General features: G+C 44.2%; 2 protein-coding genes across 3 annotated transcripts; both read right to left on the reverse strand.

Moving 5' to 3' along the window:
- Nucleotides 1–660: 660 nt before the first annotated feature.
- dsel (dermatan sulfate epimerase like) lies at nt 661–12,254 on the reverse strand. The gene is made up of 3 exons (XM_022226730.2): nt 12,127–12,254; nt 4,639–8,163; nt 661–4,110 (listed from the first exon to the last, which is right to left on the reverse strand). The coding sequence occupies exons 2-3, from the start codon at nt 8,018–8,020 to the stop codon at nt 3,902–3,904; spliced, it is 3,591 nt and encodes a 1,196-aa protein (XP_022082422.2). The 5' UTR covers nt 8,021–8,163; nt 12,127–12,254; the 3' UTR covers nt 661–3,901.
- A 587-nt stretch (nt 12,255–12,841) lies between these two features.
- Nucleotides 12,842–17,746, reverse strand: LOC110974835 (uncharacterized). 2 transcript variants are annotated; one of them, XM_022226737.2, is made up of 3 exons: nt 17,564–17,746; nt 15,766–16,318; nt 12,842–14,842 (listed from the first exon to the last, which is right to left on the reverse strand). In XM_022226737.2, the coding sequence occupies exons 1-3, from the start codon at nt 17,655–17,657 to the stop codon at nt 14,560–14,562; spliced, it is 930 nt and encodes a 309-aa protein (XP_022082429.2). In that variant the 5' UTR covers nt 17,658–17,746; the 3' UTR covers nt 12,842–14,559. The 2 variants fall into 2 exon arrangements, with proteins under 2 accessions (XP_022082429.2, XP_022082428.2); XM_022226736.2 differs by having other exon boundaries at nt 15,766–16,321.
- Nucleotides 17,747–18,088: the final 342 nt, after the last annotated feature.

The following is an 18,088-nucleotide window of genomic DNA, read 5'->3' on the forward strand; positions in this document are numbered from 1 at the left end:
GCTGTCTTTTGGGGCCTCTTTTGGTCAAGTTATTCGTGAAAATTTGTTCAACCATTTGCAAAGGACACATTCTGCCCATGATTTAAGATGATCTTATTTAGAAATGAACTTCACCAAATTTGATTTTCGCGTAACTCTGCTTCAACTTTCTCCAAATCTTCTTTCACCCTCTGAAGGGCAGTGACAACACACTTGCCTTCCTCAAAAAATGAATCCAAAAGCCCTTTTTTTAAAACTACATTTTATTTTGGAGAAAAACCAACTCCCAAAACAGATGACCAACTGTGAACTTAGCCATTTCCACATTTTTTGTTAAATACCTATCAGATATATTTCAGATGTAATTCTTACAAATGTAGAGCAATAACTGTTAAAAGGCACTTTTTATGCCATCTTTTTTTTTTTGGCTTTGACATAAAAAAAAAGGATGCACAGAAAAGATGGTTAAGACATTCCAACTGGCTACTACCACTTACTCCAAATGATATCACTTCTTTCTTTTTCATCTCGTCTTCATCTCATTTTAGGGGGAGGGAACCAAACAAAAATTTCAAAACCATAGATCACATTTCCAGCAAACTCTCAAAGTTGAAATTTCCTGGATTGCCATGATGCATTTCCACTTTCACATTGACAGCATGACACCAATTAAAGTGAAACATTTCTGTGGAAGACTTAAATCCAGCAAACCTGAAGATAGCACCCTTTCATGAGAAATTTTGACCAGTTTCCTGATTACAGATCGCCAAACAGTGTTCCGTTATCACCCTGCTCCTAATAAAACAGATTTTGACTCCTTAAGACTTTGACTATTCAAAAAAAAACTGCATTTCAACATACAAAAAAAGACTGTACAGTGTACGTCGCTGTGTTACAAGAAGTAAATCTAGATCCCCTCTTTTTCTCCTGTCAACTGGACCGAAGCAATCTGACGGCCAGCTTTCAAACAAAACGGTGTCCAACTCGATGCGCAGTTTAATACTTTTAAAATTCATGTACTGTCCCTGGGCCAAATCCTCAGATGGACTTCTTTCAAAAACATGAGCCTTATAAACGTTCTTAACAGTGCCAACTGCCGGTAGATGTATATTTGATTAATGGCAAGATCACGCAAACCCTGAATGTCTAAATGCCTCTAAAATAGCACCAAAACGTTGGAAATATGGACAACATTATAAGGCAGAATATATTGTAAGAGCGTTTTCAAAATGAGTGGATTCGGCTTAGACTTTGGTTTCGCTGGTTCCAGCCATTTTGAAGCAGCGCTTGAAACCACGTTCAAGCTAAGCTGAATCCACTCATTTCAAAAATGCTCCATGACTGTGCAATCCGACTCTCCAAAAAAAAAATGCACTCTAGTTTGTTCAAAATTATCTAATGCTGCATAGTTTTACAACAAAACAACGCAACACCACACTGAGTCAATACACAATTTAAAATAGCACTCAAGATTGATTGATTATAAAAAAGAAATGTAGGAAATACTCCGTCTTGTGGCTTTAGAAAACTATGATAAGCCACCGGCACGAAAAGAAGTCTAAATCACAAAGTATTAAAAAGAAATCTTGTGCAAAAACACCAAAACATACAACAAGTACTACTTCTCAATATCAAATGAAAGTATCTCCCTGTCTGGCACTAAGGGGGGAGGGCCCTTAGGGGACAGACATGCCAATTGAGGCAAACCCGATTATTAACCAAGGATTAATTTTCTGCCAACTTTGGCCACCCATGTAGACAAATTAGAAGCCGTTACTGTGGGGGGGGGCCAATCCTGAGCACGCACTGGGGATACGAACGCACTGAATTCATCTTGGACCAAGTGAAATCCTCTGCGTGAGTGTGACAAGCCCAGCAGGAATGGCCTCTTCTCAGATTTAATTTACAGGACTGAGGACTACACTTTCATGACTGAACGACAATTTGTTACTGAACCTCGGATGTTAAGTCCCAATGAATACAAATATACAGATTATTTTTTTTTTTAAAAATCGAGGATAAAAAAAGCTGACTCTGCAATTGAGCAGAGCACAACATCTTCGAGTACCGAGCTCTCTGCCAAATGCCCATGTTCTCTAGCTTTGCGCCGTCCTAACCTGTTCAATATTTGGCCAAGAACTTGGCGCTGGAGCGTACTCGACTGCAATACTGCACAGTACATTAGAATACTTTGGTCCATTCGTACAGATGCATCACTGTTAGTCATATCAAGGAAATAAATATGTGCTTGGATGCGGGAGGACGGCTCAGGAGAATGGATGCCACTACTACCCAAGCCACAAGTCGAGGGCATAATCGGCGTTCGTTCTCCTGACCACGGACCATTTACCCAGGGATGTGCCACTTAAGCTCAGAGCTGGTTCAGTGTGTGTTACGGCCGGCACAATATCACAGCAGAAATTAAGTTGGATTATGTAACACTTTCTCTAATAATAAAACATATATTCCTGTCTACCACTTTGTTTTCTTGTAATATTTTAAGTCAGGGTACACCCTTTCTAAAAATATGCTGCTCAAGATATTTCATCCTATACATTCTGAGAAAAGTGTACCACAAAATTGGGGAATTTTGCCTCCTTAAAAACTTCGTTTCTCCTTGAAATCGATGAATGAAGAAGATTTATTTGTCAAAACGAACAGATTTAAGCACCGCGTCGGCGCGTCGTCTCAGCATAACCACGGCTGCACTGTACATGCTGCAACGTGTGTCATGTGGTCGCGAGTTTTTTCCAGAAAGTCAAGAGCGCCCGCAGGGGTAATAACAATCCGTAACACGCATGGAACCAAGGTCGCACATGTGTTTGCACTGGGGCCGCTCGCGGTTGCACATCCCTGGGTGAATGGTCCGTGTCCTGAGCAAGATCTTAAACGTTAGTAAGTTAGTTAGTAGTTAAATGACAGATACAAGTACATGATTGCATAACAATGTAGACCGTAGCCTGCTTTTTTTGGAATAGCAAGCGTGTCTGTGGAAAGAGGCTGTAGTAACTTGTCATTGGCTTGCATAGGAACACACATGATATCTAGCCATAGCCATAACTTGGGGACACAAAGCCCCACAATGGCGGTGGCAAGCAATTCCAAGGCACTTTTGGGTTTAGGTCGGTCATCAAGTCAGTTTCGAGTCCTTGCAAAATTCATGTTTTTTTCAGAGGCAATCCACTCTTGCATCACTTTGGCAAATGCAGTTTTCCATTCGCTCAAAATCTAGGGCGAGTCTGAGGACACTACCGGAAAAATACTTTCAGGAAAAATGACTACAATGCCAGGGGTCAAGAAACCACTCAAATGAGCTGAAAGAAGGAATTTTAAAAAACTGAGATATTGGTATTTTTGAATTCAGCAGAAAGAAAGCTCTCCCAATGGTATGCACATGGAACACTTAGGGTAGAAGTACAAGGTGACAATGTGACATTATTCTGGCTGCTTTGCGTCTTTGTTCCTGACATTGTTTCAATATTTCAGACCAGGCACGAATAATCTTAACAATTGCTAAGAAAAATGACATTTTAAAGTATGTGATTCTGGGAAATATTTGCAAATAAATAGGCAACAGATTACTCTTTCCAAATATTACAAAACCCCCAAATTGACCTCCACTTCAATATGACTTTGAACCCTCAAAATAGGAAAGAGGGGGATGTGACTTGACTCTCATTTTGTTGTGACAGGTCACGTGTCACGTCACATTGGCCATATCTACTGGCCTAGCTCTGATACAAGAGTAAACATTTATGATTTTGACAAGCTTGCATAGTTTCAACATCAGGAACTTTGTTATCATTTTACAAATGATGATTAAAAATCAAAGTTGTATTTTCACAGTTCCATCAGTAACTTTGAACAAATGATGCATTCTCAAACCTGTAACGTACATGTACCGTAGCAACAGCATTCCTGCTCATGTTTCTACTTCCATCGGACTGTATCCAAGTCGTTTCATCCCCTTCTGGCAGATGGCCTCGATATCTCGGATCTGTCTCATCGTCAGCTCCGTCTCCCAGTTATCTAGCGCGGACGGCAGGACCACCCCCTCATGCGGGCTCTGGTAGACGCCGGAGTGGGCGGCCTGGACCATCTGATGTTGCATGGCTGGCGGAAGAGGGAGACCTTGGGGGAAAATGAAGACAACACGGGGGGGAACAAAGTTTCCGAGGAGACGGTTTTATTATATTCAACACACTTCTTTAAGGACCTTTCTACAAAATTTCACGGCCGATGCTGAGATAGTCAGCAAAGGTGGAAAGGTTTGCTAGCAGCCCAAACTTCGTGTGGTCTACCGCTCGAGACACGGAATAACAATGACTATTAAAATGGATTCTTCTGCTTAATAGACTCTGAAAGCATAAATCGCATAACCTTGGCCTTGGAAACAGTGCATCGTTAACGTTAAAGGGGCATCTGTGATTAACCAAAGTGCTCTGAGCACAGATATTCTAAAGATCTGTACACATCTGGGCAGAAAACTGGTGAATGCATTCTACCAAATTTGCACCTAAGCCAATGTGTGCACACGGTATGAAACCGCACTCACCTTCTTGTCTCTTATGAGTACATTTATTACAAAGTATTATCCGCATTTCTTGAAGGGTTGTTCAGTTTTAGGTCTGTGGGATTGGTTCAGGCCGTGGGACTCACCAATGAATTTGTAGATGTTGTCTGCCATACTCCTGGGTGATCGCACCAAATCTTCGTACCTCACAATCCGGTACTGGCCCCTCAAGCTACCGACGGTGTCCAGCAACTGGTCCATGTAAGCTGCCCACAGGGTGGCCAGCAACTTGTGCGGGGTGCCCAGAAGGTCGTAGAAGCGGTTACTGTCCAGGCCCTCGAACTGGCAGGGGGCCTGCAGCTGCTGGGCTAGGACCTGGATGTGCCGGGCCACGTCCATGAAGGTGTACAGCTTCAGGTTGCTACGGACGTAGTTGGCCACCCAGCCACGCGGGTCACGGATCACGTGGACGCTGCGCATGGTGTCCCCCAGGATGCCCTGCAGCCACTGCAGCTTCAGGCCCCAGCTCCCGCTCTCGAAGTGGAGCACGCTCTGGGCGTTTGGGTATCGGACGGCGTGCTCCAGAAAGTCGGCGGTCTGGTAAACTTTATACTGGATATCCCCGGCATTTTCTGAGGACTGATCGGCTGATTTCGCATGTATTTTCCTCCTGATTGCGTCCTCTGAAACACTGTTTTGTTTGCTATTGCTCACTGGCTGATGACCAGATTTGTTCAGGTCTAAATCCTCAAAGGAGCGAATGGGCCAACTAGCTCCCTCAAAAACCCTATGCCTGCTCCAGCGCAGCATTTTGATCCTATTGGTCAGGGCAGGAAATCTAGTCACGTCTTTCTCTGTCCAGACGCAAGCATCTAGGAAAGGGCTGACTTTTAAGCGTGTGGTCTCCGGCAGTTTGACCGCGTCTGATGGTATTTTTATGTGAAGGAAGTCGGGGTTGCGGTAGAACAGCCAGCCAAGGATTTCTGAGCCGGACCCGGGGAGAGATGTGACGACGACCGAGGGAAGCTTGGGGGAAGGCGTCAAAACTGTGGTCTCGTGGGCCACCGGCGTTGGGTCACAGGACTCACTCTGGCAAGTGGTAGAGAGTAAAGCCACCAGGGTGAAGCAGCAGAGCAGTACCACACCAAGGAAGAGGTTTCTGTTCTTTGGGACGATCCTTCGGAAGCGACGGTTGATTAAATACAGCACCACCAACCCGAGCATTACCACTCCCAGAGAGAGACTCATCAAGGTGAAAAGGTCCCAGTTTCTGTGTCTCTTGTGCCTGGTCCCTTCAAGTGTACTGTTGACACCAAACTTGATAAGATGTGTTCCTTTTTGCACGGACACATATCCCGGGTAGCCCAGGAATTCTTGACGCGTCCTCGGATCACTGTGCCTTGTTACTGTGTTGATCGTATATTTCATTTTCTCGGTCTGTATCTCAAATGAAACACCATTTTCCTTGACGTCTTGGAAGCTCATGTCGACGATTTTTTCAGAGGGGCCGCAGAATGCAAAGGCCATCCGTGTCAGACGGGGTCTCAATTTGAAGGTGATATTGACGAAATTGGTCTCGCGGGACCTGAACTCCGAGGGATGAGACTGTTTGGAGAAGGAGGCTTTGGGGCTGCGGCCCTCGGGACTGACCCAGAACATCTTGTAGTCCTCCCCCTTGATGGTCGCCTTGGCGCCGTACAGTCTCCCCAGCCGCTCCTGCTCAAAGGTATTCTCCACGTTGTTGAAGAATGCCGCAGCATGGGTCAGCGGCGACTTAGACCGGGTCTGAATGTGGTCCAGGACCACCAGTAGGCCGGGAGTGAGGAGCACCAGACTGCGGTAGACCGACTTCAGTCTCATCTTGGAATTGTAGCCGTCTGCCGCCTCGCCGCTCAGATGCACCATACCGTCACTAGTGCTTGCCGTGATCAACTCCCCGCCGTACTCCGCAGCTTCCTCCTTGCGCCAGTCCAACCACTTCTTGCACTCTCCCAGCTGTCCCTCCCACGGCTGGAAGCAACCACTCGTTGGTGAAGGAGAGAACATGATCACATTGTTCAAGAACGAGTACTTGGGCCCGTACAGGCCGTCGGTGATGAACGGCTGTCCGTTCGGGGCAAACACAAACATGTTCTGGTCGGGGTGTTCATGACCCGGGTTGAAACTCTTCCATTTGTTGACCCACGAGGCGTACATGTCTTTCTGGACGAGGTCAAAAATCCCCCTCCCGTGCATCTTGCCGGACTTGAAAGCGAGAAAAGTATCGTCAGTTAAGCTGGGGTCCACCTTGCTATATGTGACTACACCCCAGTCGCTGAAGACGTGGAGGTCATGCGTCCCGCTGCGGGGAGGGGCCACAGGTGAGATTGTCGGATCGTACCACAGGAATTCCGTGTGGAGGGTGCACCAGCGCTGCGATTCCGACGGCGCCAGCCGTGACTTCCTCTCCATCACGCGGTGCTTGCGTATCTCCTGGGCCAGCCAGTTCCCATACCCGTTCCGCATGACAAAGGTGTCCAGGAAGACTAGCTGGCTCTCGGGGCCGTAGAACCAGTTGCTGTTGCTGTCGGCGATGCCCACGGTGCGCTCAAAGTTGGGCATGATGGTGTTGTAATAGAACCAGAAATGCTCCTTCATCCACAAATCCTGCGTGTAGTCCACCCCTAAGTGGCGCAGCGCCAGGTAAGCGTACTGGGTGACGGAGCGGGACGTGTAGCTGCCGTACGCCACGCCTTCATCCAGCGACCCATCAATGACATGATTGAGAAGCCTCATGGTCTTCCCGAAGTTCTCCTGCACATGCTGGACCCACTTGTCCGCGTTCGGCACTTGGTGTATTGAGGCAACCAGACTTCCGTGCAGCAATGACAGGTAATTAGTGGCTACGTGGTTCTGTATGTACTGACTGCCCCAGTTTCGGGTTCTGGAATACTTGTACATTTCTTCGGTAACCTCGATGATTCTCCCCAAGTATAAGGCACGTCTCTCTTTACCTAGGACTGGATACAGGAAATCAAAAGCTGTGACAAACCCCGTCAAGGAATGGGCTACTGGAACCTCGTCCTTGGGTGCACTGATGACCTGCCACTTGGGTAACGAGGCCATGATATCCATGTATTTGAATGCGAAATCTCTGGCGTCGTGATCCTCGGGGTACAACACACAGTACATGGCCAGGGCTGCCAGGTTGTTGCCGTAGACTTCGTTCCAGCGGCCGCCGAAGGTTTCATAGTCAGAGGAGGGAAGGTAATGGCGCTGGTTGCTGAGCATGGTCCGCGCCGCCTCCTCAAGCACGCCGGCAATGTTACTGTGGGTGGTCCTGGCTTGGCGTCGCAAGCTTGGGATCTGATCCTTGCTGTAAAACAGCATTGGGTGGGTGGTGAATTGCGACTCGCAGCTAGTCACTCTGAGGATCGATACTACTGCTAGACCAAACCACAACTGAAAAGCTCCGCCCCAAGACATGGGCGTGGCCAGATAGGCCGCACCTCTCCAACTGTAAATTCTGTCCAAGGCCATACTGCACATGGCCTGGTGGACCCTGGAGGTCAGAGGTCACCTGGCAACCATCATCTTCGTATAATATTTTGTAAGGGGACACGGGCAACACAGATCAGCGTTGTTTTCCTCAAGCCAATGGCATCTGCTTTCGGTCATCAGTACGTGCTATCCTGAGAAAGCAACAAAATAAACAAGAATACACTAAAAAATGAAAACAAGGATAAGGCACTGGTTTCTGTCAGGTGTATCCCAATTCCTGACAGGATTTGGACATTTCATCAAAAAATCCAGTACACGGTCTTTCCCAACCTGATGGGTGTCACACCAAGGGTCTGTTTTTCCCATGGAGGACAGCAGTGAATATAAATGAAGTAAAGAGACAAAATATTAACTCAAGATCTCCAAATTGCATGAACTGAATTATTACTTATGCATTCTTTAATTATACCAAACAAAAAAAAAGACTTGAAAAAGTTATTACCCCCCAGAAATGTTTAATTTAGAGCTGGAGTGACTGCTTTTTTAAGTACCGATGCCAGCCAGAGAAAATGTCGCTGAAGTGTACAAGTTTCCACAAAGGAAGTGTTTTTCAACAGTTCGCCTGTTTTTGGCACCGGAGTTTCAGCAATCTCTGTCCCAGCCTGTAGGCTACAAGGCAGGACAGTTCTTGACCCAATCACCAAAGGTAGCGGTCACAGGTAGGTCAGTCACTGACACAATCATCTCAGGTAGGTATTGACCGCTCACACAGGTATTGGTCACCTGATCCCACTCCACACTTGATCCTGACTTATTCCACACGGGAATCTCTTTTGCTCAGCACTCACCACACTGGGTTTAATGAGACTCTGAGCACCAGTCGTTCTCAAAGGGGTAAGCCCTTCAAAACAAATACATAATTCCAAGGTGAGAGTAAACCGTAGAGTGTCCCTCCATGCTCTTAAAAGATTAACACTAAATGCATTTTTTGGAGGATGACATTGCATACAAACTATTCTGCTCCTCATAAATTCAACTCTTATCAGCTATTTTTAATGCTAAAGTTGGTTACAGCCAACTAAAGTTGGTTACAGAGAGTCCTCCTCAATCCTTATAACTGACTTCCAGTTTTGTTGTGGGAATGCAAATTTTCAACCAAAAAACACAGAGATTCTTCTACTGCAACAATACTGTTACTGATATGTAATCTTCGAATAATAAACGAAATAAAAGTTAAAGTTTCTGGCACAAACCTGCTTCCGATCAAGGGCCACACCCTGGTGCACCACGGAGGAATAAAAACACATGGGTGCACCCACCCTAACACAGCAATACTTGTGTGGTACCCCATAAAAACTGGCCTTATGGGCTACTTCCCATTGTTCCGGTACCCCACAAGGCCCCATGTATAAGCGCACAAAAGACCACACACTTTTCCACACAGGAATATTGGTAACCACACACCCTGAAGGCTATTAAAGCAGTTCCCAGGGTATATACAGGGCATCTGTGAAGATTGAGAAAAGTCACTCAACCAACACTTAATTTGCATACTTGTTATTTACATGTCTACGAGTCTCTCATCTTGCCACTCACCTGGAGGAAGACTCGTTTCTAAGAGAGCCTGAGAGAAGAGGGCATACTTTACAAACAAAAATACACTGGCAAGTGAAAACGAAAATAAGGCAGCAAACGGCTTGAAATTAACTCCACGTTGTGACGGTGGGTCCCTTCAACTTTTAAGGTAACAAAGCAGTTTCAAACAGTTTCCCAAAATTTATTCCACACCACATTCAGCTCAGTTTTGGAAACTATTTTAAAGTACTGCTGTTCCACTGTTAAGGTCAATCTCTTTGTTCATCTTTCTAAAGGTATTGTATCCCATTTCTTGTCCATCCAAGTCCAATTTCAGACCCTGGAATTCAGTTTTTGGGGAGGTTAGGCTGACCAATAAATAGATATTTCTAATCCATTGACACAAGCTCTCCAGCAGAAAACCATTAAATTGAACTAAATAAAAATGGGCCAAAATTTCATTTTTTTTTTCCATTCAGCTAAAAAAATTGAGATTTGGGGGATCCTTGTTAGAGAGAATTCCAGACACATGTAGGCCTACAGTGCCCCTAATTTTTCCCTGCAATGATTGATTAGCCAGACTGAAAGCAACAACATGAGTCAAATTTAGCAGTGAAGATATTGAGGTATTCACTTAGAGAGCACTTGGAAGTTTTCACAACAGTTTTAGAGAGTTTGTGCGCAGGGTGTCAAGTGGAGTCAGTAGTTCCTGTACGTGGAATTCTCATCAGGGAAGAGTGACGTTTGGCAAAATTGTTTCACCTGGAAACAGGACATGATCCTTTGGCCGAATAACGTTTTTTATAAATAAAGAATTCTTAAAAATGTTGACACTGTTACATGTAGGAAAGAGTTCCATCAAGTCCATACGCGGACATCACACGACAGCATGAGCACAAACCCTACGAGACTGGTCTCAAAAATTCTGACTGTTTTCTAAGTAAACACTTCCATATGTTCCCCAGTAAATTTGACATTTTAGGACATTTTATCACTTTCTGATGGCTGATACACCACTTTTAATAGGTAAAGAACAGTGATGTTTGTATATGGCACTCTTGCCCACACTTACAATGGAGTTATGTTATCTAAAGCTCAAGGTATATAGGTGAACAGCCTGCCTAACCAAAGCTTTCATTAACGTAAGAAACTACAATGTACCAGCATGGCCAACATTACTTTTTCACCGTAACATTTAAAAATACAAGCTCAATGTCTCCAGGAATGACGAAAAAAATGGCTTCGACAATATTGAAATTTGAAAACACCAAGTGGCTACTGTACAGGTACAGTAACCGTAATGCAACTTCCAAATTATCATTGCAAATCTATAAAAGGTTTCAATTTCCGTTCACTGCCACTGTGTTGCAAAAGCTCTGCATTCTTGGCATGCTGGGATCGAGTCCACTCGAAATGCACTTTTTTCCACTGTTTTTTCCTCTTTCATTTCTTCAACGCATGTTTCTCTTTTCCTTTTTGGTAGATTCATACTCCTGGAGGAATCTTTTTCAGGGAAATAAAGTCCGAAATCTATTTGTTATGGACTGCTTCATGTTTCCAACACACCTGACTGGTACAAAACGTGGACAAAAAACTGTCGAAACATTTGTAACAATAGTCAATGCACTTAAATAATTTCAATGATGTGCATGACTCGTTGGGGAGTTGTTGGTGCTATGCTTCCAATCATAAATGCAAAAATGAAAATTATGATGTATAGAATTCCATATCTGTTGTCATTTGTCACCTGTTGTCTGTCACCCATCGTGCGTCGCCCATCGTGCATCACCCGTCACGCGTCCTCCGTCGCTTGTTTTGGGGGGTTTTTGTCACTTTCTGTTGAGGCCGCAAATAGATTCGGACAAAGCTCACTGCCTGTCGGCATCCACGTGAGGCCCCAACAGAAAGTGTTCACTGTGCGACAGCACGCTCATGTGCACTGGCACCTAACGGCTCTTGCTTGTCATCACTGGTCGTTCCTGCCATTTGGGCATAAAGAATGAGGAGCCCTGTGATTGGCCAGTGTGACCCCCAGTGTGACCCCCAGTGTGCCGCAGACAACTGCCATTTCAACCAGCGCAGCTAAGAAATACACACACATGCACGGAAAGCGGCTGAAGCCATTTGCCATATCTTATGTGTTTACTGCAGCAGTAGCCAACCTTTTGGTTGCAGCTCGTCTTCGCAAAGTGGACCGCATGACCGCATTCGCTGATAAGGAAATAGTTACACCTTTTTTTGAAAACGGAAGGCCTATGGCTTTGGCCCGGTTTTTTTTTTCTTGGTACTCCGTACGAAGGTATGTAAGCTAACTTACACAGAACTCTTGGGGGAAATGGAGCAGCATTTCTATGGATACACAACCAGAATAAATCTCTTTTCGTGCCATGTTACACGCCATGTAAAGCCTGCGGCGAAAAAGGCTCGTTTTCTCTGGGTTCGTGGGAGCGGGGCCTCACACTGACATGACTGGCCTAACGTTATGTGGATTTTGCTAGTTTCTGACCGTAATGTTCGTAATATTGAACATGTCAGTTCAAAAGGCCACTTACAATTTGCTGTTTATGTCCAAACCTTACCTCTTTCAAAAATAAGGCAGCTAGCAGAAGCAAATCACGACGTGGCAAACTTCCGCCAACCTTGGTCACGCCAAACTTTTCAGTGAAGTGAAACCCTTAAACTGGTACCCGACCTGCGTACTTGATACAGCGCATAAGCGGGTAATGAAAACAGGAAACCAGATTTCAGGACTAAAGTTCTGGATGCAACAAAGGGATGCGCTCAGCAGATGTTTTTCGTGATGTAAAATGCTGGCATCCGGCCCGCCCAACCGGGAAAGAGCCATTCTCAGGAAATCAATCTGAAATTCTGAAGTTTGAGCTAGTCAGCTAAATAGCAAAGAAACTAGGCAAAGGCTTAAGCCGCCCAGGCCCCACCCATAATTTAAGGGGGAGAACTATTTCAGACTCATCTTTCCCAAAGAAATATTGTAACTGGAAAAAAAATGAACTTTTCCCTTTCTAACATTTCCCCAATATTTCATTTGTTCTTTTATTTCTTTCAAGGAGAGATCAGTCGATAACAAGGGGTAGCTGCACCTGCCTTAAATTCATAGCTCACAGAATTTATATTTCACAGAAGCATTTCCAGGAATGACTTTGAGATAGTAAGAAGCAACCTTTTAAGTTCCGGTGGTGTAATCGACATGCTACTTTCTAATGGGAAAAACAGCAGCATATTTTGATTCACTGCGGCTATTGATAACTGGAAATCATTAGACAAACCAAGCATAACTTCATTATTGCCACATGTACTTTATCTCCATTTGCAACAACTCTGAAATACATGTAGTTTGTACCAGACACTTCACACTTCACTGTGATCTTCAAGTATGAAGTATTACCTACAGCCACGCATTTAACAAGACTACCGAACCATCAAGCATCCAAGTTCATCTACCGTTTGTTTCGATTTTAGAATCTACTTAAAAACAATTCAATATGTTACAGTAAAAACAGATCTTTAACCACTGTTTGCAGCAGATGCCACATTAATTTCTTTAAAGGTTGCCAAACTTAACCAAACCTCCCCTATCGGCCCCGAGCGGAAGAGCACCCCCTATGGGCAAAGAGAAAGACAGGTGGTTACAAGCGGGTTCTTGCATGAGTTCTGCGTGTATGCAAAGACCATACATGCCGGAGTAAATTAGTTATGCGTACTCAGCGCCTATGCGATGAGTGCTAATGAAACGCGCCCTCTTTTGTTTCGCTCGGAGTGGACAGCAAAGCAAACTGAGACCTCTCGTTGATTTTCAAAACAGAAACTGAATGGAGACAGGCCAATTACTCATTTGATGTCACTGATTATCAAAATAAACAATAAAAACCAGTATACATCCATGCAATGGGACATCAAATTCTATAATTCAGCCAAAACAATTTTATCGGTGGCTTGAATAGACATTTTTACTACATGTAGTAACAATTGATTGATGATTGCAGCACTAAGCTAAATGTTCTCTTTAAGCCAATGGAAGTACATGAAATCTACCATATTTGTACAATGAATACAAAATGATCCATCAATATAAGCGGAAAATCCTTGGGGCTTAAGAGAGATACAAAATGAAATAAAATGAACCCAGTGAGTTCAATACAACACTATACTAAAGTGTGATGTCATTTTGAACCATGCGGTGCGGTGCAAACGAATGGACTATGCGTGCATGACGGTTCACGCGCCGGTTCTCCGCCTAACGCCTCTCACACACATGATGGTGTGCGCGACACAGTCACTTTGGTACTCTGTACACTTTGACACTGGAAGATAGTCTGGTTCCCTACCCCTGTACTTTCATCATCAGATGTTGCAAATGTAGAGGAATGGTAGCAAGGCAAAGGTTCCGACTGTGCTCCTTGCTCAAATGTGCTACAAGCGGTCTTCTAACACGGACAGATCGGCAAAGAGCTACCAATCTCTCCAACAATCTTAAAGATATTCCTGAGATCCTTCACAGATGCAGGAAGTTAATGACATTACAGGGGTATGTAAGTGTCATGTAAAGTCACAGTAGGTGACATCTCATTGCTTATTTTCTGCAAAATTGTCCAAATCTCTCTCTGGATTTTGAAGTATCTGGGATAGTCTGGAAAAACTCTTGACAAGTTTGAATTTTAACAATCACACACAGCATTTTTATCAAAATTCTTCAATTTCTTATTTTGTGAAGGTACATTTTACGCTATGGCTCACCAGAAAAAAAAAATCACAGGTTAAAAAGCACTAGTGATTTTAGGAGACATTTCCTCCAGCACATAAATTTCCACAAGCACACAAACAGTTGCCAGCAAGTGATGAGACCTGACGCCATATTTTCGGCACATCGGCTTAATGACCTTTGACCCTGGTGGCAACGCTGACAGACGTGAGATGTTTCTCTGTACAGTTCCATCAATAAGACTGTTCCTGATTCATTTTTTTTCCATCTATCTCTCTCTTTCTCTCTCTTTCCTTCATTTTCTGTTGTCGATTCTGTCTTTGACCTCCTGCACAGTCTCCTTCAGTGACTGCCGATATGTCTTCTCCTTGCGCGGCGGGTGCTTCATGTAACCCTTCCGTCTCAGGTACCGGACCGTCATCTCGGTGGCCCCTACCGTCACCGTGTAGCGCAGCGGGGTGAAGATCTTGTACAGGGCGTAGGCCATCAGGGCGTTGCTGGCCCCCGAGTTCTTGAGCGTGGCGACGTGGTGCTCGCTGATGCCGATCTTGAGGAGGAAGGGCGCAATATCCACACCCCTGGAGATTGATTGAAAAAAAATCCAGGCACTGAAAATGGAAATAATGTCTCGGGATCGGGAAATCTATCTCATGCAGGCACAGCAAACACTTCCATCTATAAAAGTGAGGTTTAGCTCACTTGGAGTAACCGTGGACAAAAACTAACTGGAAATAGCCAACTGTGAATGTCACTCACCCAACTTTATATATACATACACATGTGACCTGAAGAGCATCACTGACTCATGGCGTAGCTTTGGTAGAATTAGCAAATTGAGTCATAACTTCAACTTTAGTCCCACTTATATCAACTGGTTTTTATTTTTCACTTAATTATTTAAAAGATGATGTCACTTGATTGGTTTCTAAAATACGGCAACTTGACTGAGAAAAAAATTGACCAAACAATTAGACCTCATAACCTAAGGAAAATCAATTTGATGAAAAATCAGGGCTGAGAACACGCACCTTGAACTTGAAAACTTGACTCTTTAGAACCAAACTTTTGAAAAGTGTTGCTTCACCACCTGTTATGTAAGTCTTTAGGGTTCTCAAATCTCGTCTTCATCTGCTTTTTTGTCTTCGGGCTTCATTTTTATGAATGCAACCCCCAAGTGTCAACCTAAATGCAGCTCCACTTTCCAAGACAGAAATATCAAATTTTTAACATTTCAGACATCTCGTTCTGAGGGTAAACACTTATTACTGACTGCAGAGCTCCGCAGACGAAAGACAGAGCCCAGACTTTGAAAAAAACCCCTTCTTTGAAAAAGCAGACCCCAACGGTGCATACACACTGCGCAACTACATACAGGCGTAGAGCGCCCTCAAGCGTTTGTCCACGGGGGAATTAACAATTTTTGTGGCAAAGAGAATCCATCAGTAAACCGGTACAGGGTGCTTCAGACTGCAACAAAAAAGGTTGAGGAAGAGGCACTCACATTTTAATGGTGTAGTAGAATGCGCCGAACCAGAACGGGGCGATGACCCAGTGGACCGGAATGATGACGTAACCATACGCCTTCATCATCATCTTCATCCTGGTCCAGTTACTCAGTGGCTTACCCGTCTCGTCGTACTTGGCGACGATTGGCTCATCATCGTCATCCTCGTCTTGTTCTTCGCTGTCCTGTCTTGCCTCGACGCTGCCATCCGCGTCCTTACGCCCGGCGTCGGGCGCCAAATCCTCTTGTTTTCCCTGCATGGCATCTTTCTCTGTTTTTGACTCGGCGCCATTCTCCGTCTTGGAACTTTGAGTCAGGGTGCTGTGGTCGGGGTGAGACTTGGTCTGGAAGCCACGTCCACTGACTAAGCTCCGCCCCCAACTGCTGCTTGATGAGATCAACACATCATCTGTTACTATCGGATGTGGCTTGTATCCATGAGCCAAGAGGTGCCAGTCTGATACCCTATATTGGTATGTGGTGAAAGATGTAACAGGTGTATGCAGCTGTAGAGATCTCCAGCTGTTGTCCAGTGTCCCGACCACTGTAACTGCTGGTAAACAGCAGCGACCAAAAAGAAAAGATGTTAACATAAATGAAGGCAGTGGGCATTTGACAATGAACCCCCTCCCCATTTTTTAATTGGCACACCAGGACACGTGCACAGAGAGTTCCACTTTCCCTTGTCGTGGTTCATTAGCCATCAGAAAGAGATATGTCTTACAAAGCCAAATTTCGAAGGGAAAATGTTGTAACCTTTACTTGGAAAAAAGACACTTGGAATGTTTCAGGCCAGTCTCATATGATTTGTGCACAGTGAGTCAAATGATGTCCGTGTATGAAACTCTTTCCCGTAGAACTAGACTTTTTACTTTTTTACATCAAAATTTTTACCCAGTGAAATCTTAGTTATGTCAGTCTTAGTGCCACGCTTTTGTTGTTGTGACTTTATTTTTGTTGGGCACATTTCGATCTGCGAGATTGCTCAATCCCTGCATGATCAGTCGATCTCAATGCAGAATTTGTTGAAAATTGCACCATCTGACAACCGCTGCTTCTTTGTAATTTCCAATAGTTAGAGATTTACTGCAGGATCGCCCAATGATGCAGCGTGATCAGATAATCAGGCAAATCAACTAATTACCCCAAACATATTTGTGGGATAGGATTCTGACCAATACGGCAACTTCAAAAAATATATATTGGGTGTAATTTTGCAGGATCCGTCAATCATACAGCACAACTTGTTACCAATTTGGAATTCTGCCGGCCCATCACCTTTTCTCAGTTTTCTTTCTAACTCATGGTTGTGAAGGATTGTTTCAAAGAATGAAAGCAAAATTAGAAAATTCACGGAGAATTGACCAATTCATTACCCAGAGAATAAGCCTCGAATGTACAAATTACCTGAATGCACTCGACATGCGATTACTATCTTAACATCACTGACTCTGAACTCTGCTGAATGTAGCAATTACTAACCATGCTAACATGCTGAATACAAAGTCTGACAGATATGACATTGTAAGTGAATAACATTAAAAGTGACATAGCCCGTCATGTCTGTATTTTCACACAAGTTTCCTGTACTGTTCAGAGTGCCTACTTCTAATCAAAATTTATCCATTAATCCTGAGGCCAACTGTACTCGAATAATTGCAGGCAATAATAAGACTACAAAAACGTTAGGCCTAAGTTCACTTATTACATCATCACTGCAGTGATTCAGCCATGTTGAATTTTCGTAGGTCACATTCATTAAGTCATGGTTGTCGTTTTTATACGAAGTTCATACCTTTTGCCCGTGTGTTGAAGCAGAAACCCTCTGTTAAGGTCTGCACATCATTTGCAAAAGCTCTGAATTTACTGAAATTCCGAAATAATGCCATTTTGTAACCTTGACATCAAACCAACTAGGCCTAACTCACTTAACTTCAACGTCCATGCTTCGCACGTACACCACAAAATGTAAATACTATCAGTGTACCCAGACGCCTAGCACGTTATATGAAGGAAGAATTTCTGGCGGTCTTGACTCCAGACTAAAATTCGGTGATTAAGTTTTGAGGCCACGTGCGATTTATGGGTACAAAATGGTAGGCGGGGCTACGAACGAAATTTTCAAAGGGGGAGTTGAAGGAGCCCGGGGTCAAAAAATGCTTCCCCGGTGACGCACTGATTTTTTCAATTACAAAAAAATTTTCACCACAAATTCCTCGACAGTCCTTCTCTTCATTTCCTCGGGGCAGCAGCCAAAGATTCTTATTCTCTTAATTAAACAAAATTCAATACTCAGGCGTTCAAACAAGGCTCATTGAAA

This window comes from Acanthaster planci, linkage group LG06 (genome assembly GCF_054643075.1).
Source record: "Acanthaster planci isolate LZ-2023a linkage group LG06, COTS_SCS, whole genome shotgun sequence".
NCBI lineage: Eukaryota > Metazoa > Echinodermata > Asteroidea > Valvatida > Acanthasteridae > Acanthaster > Acanthaster planci.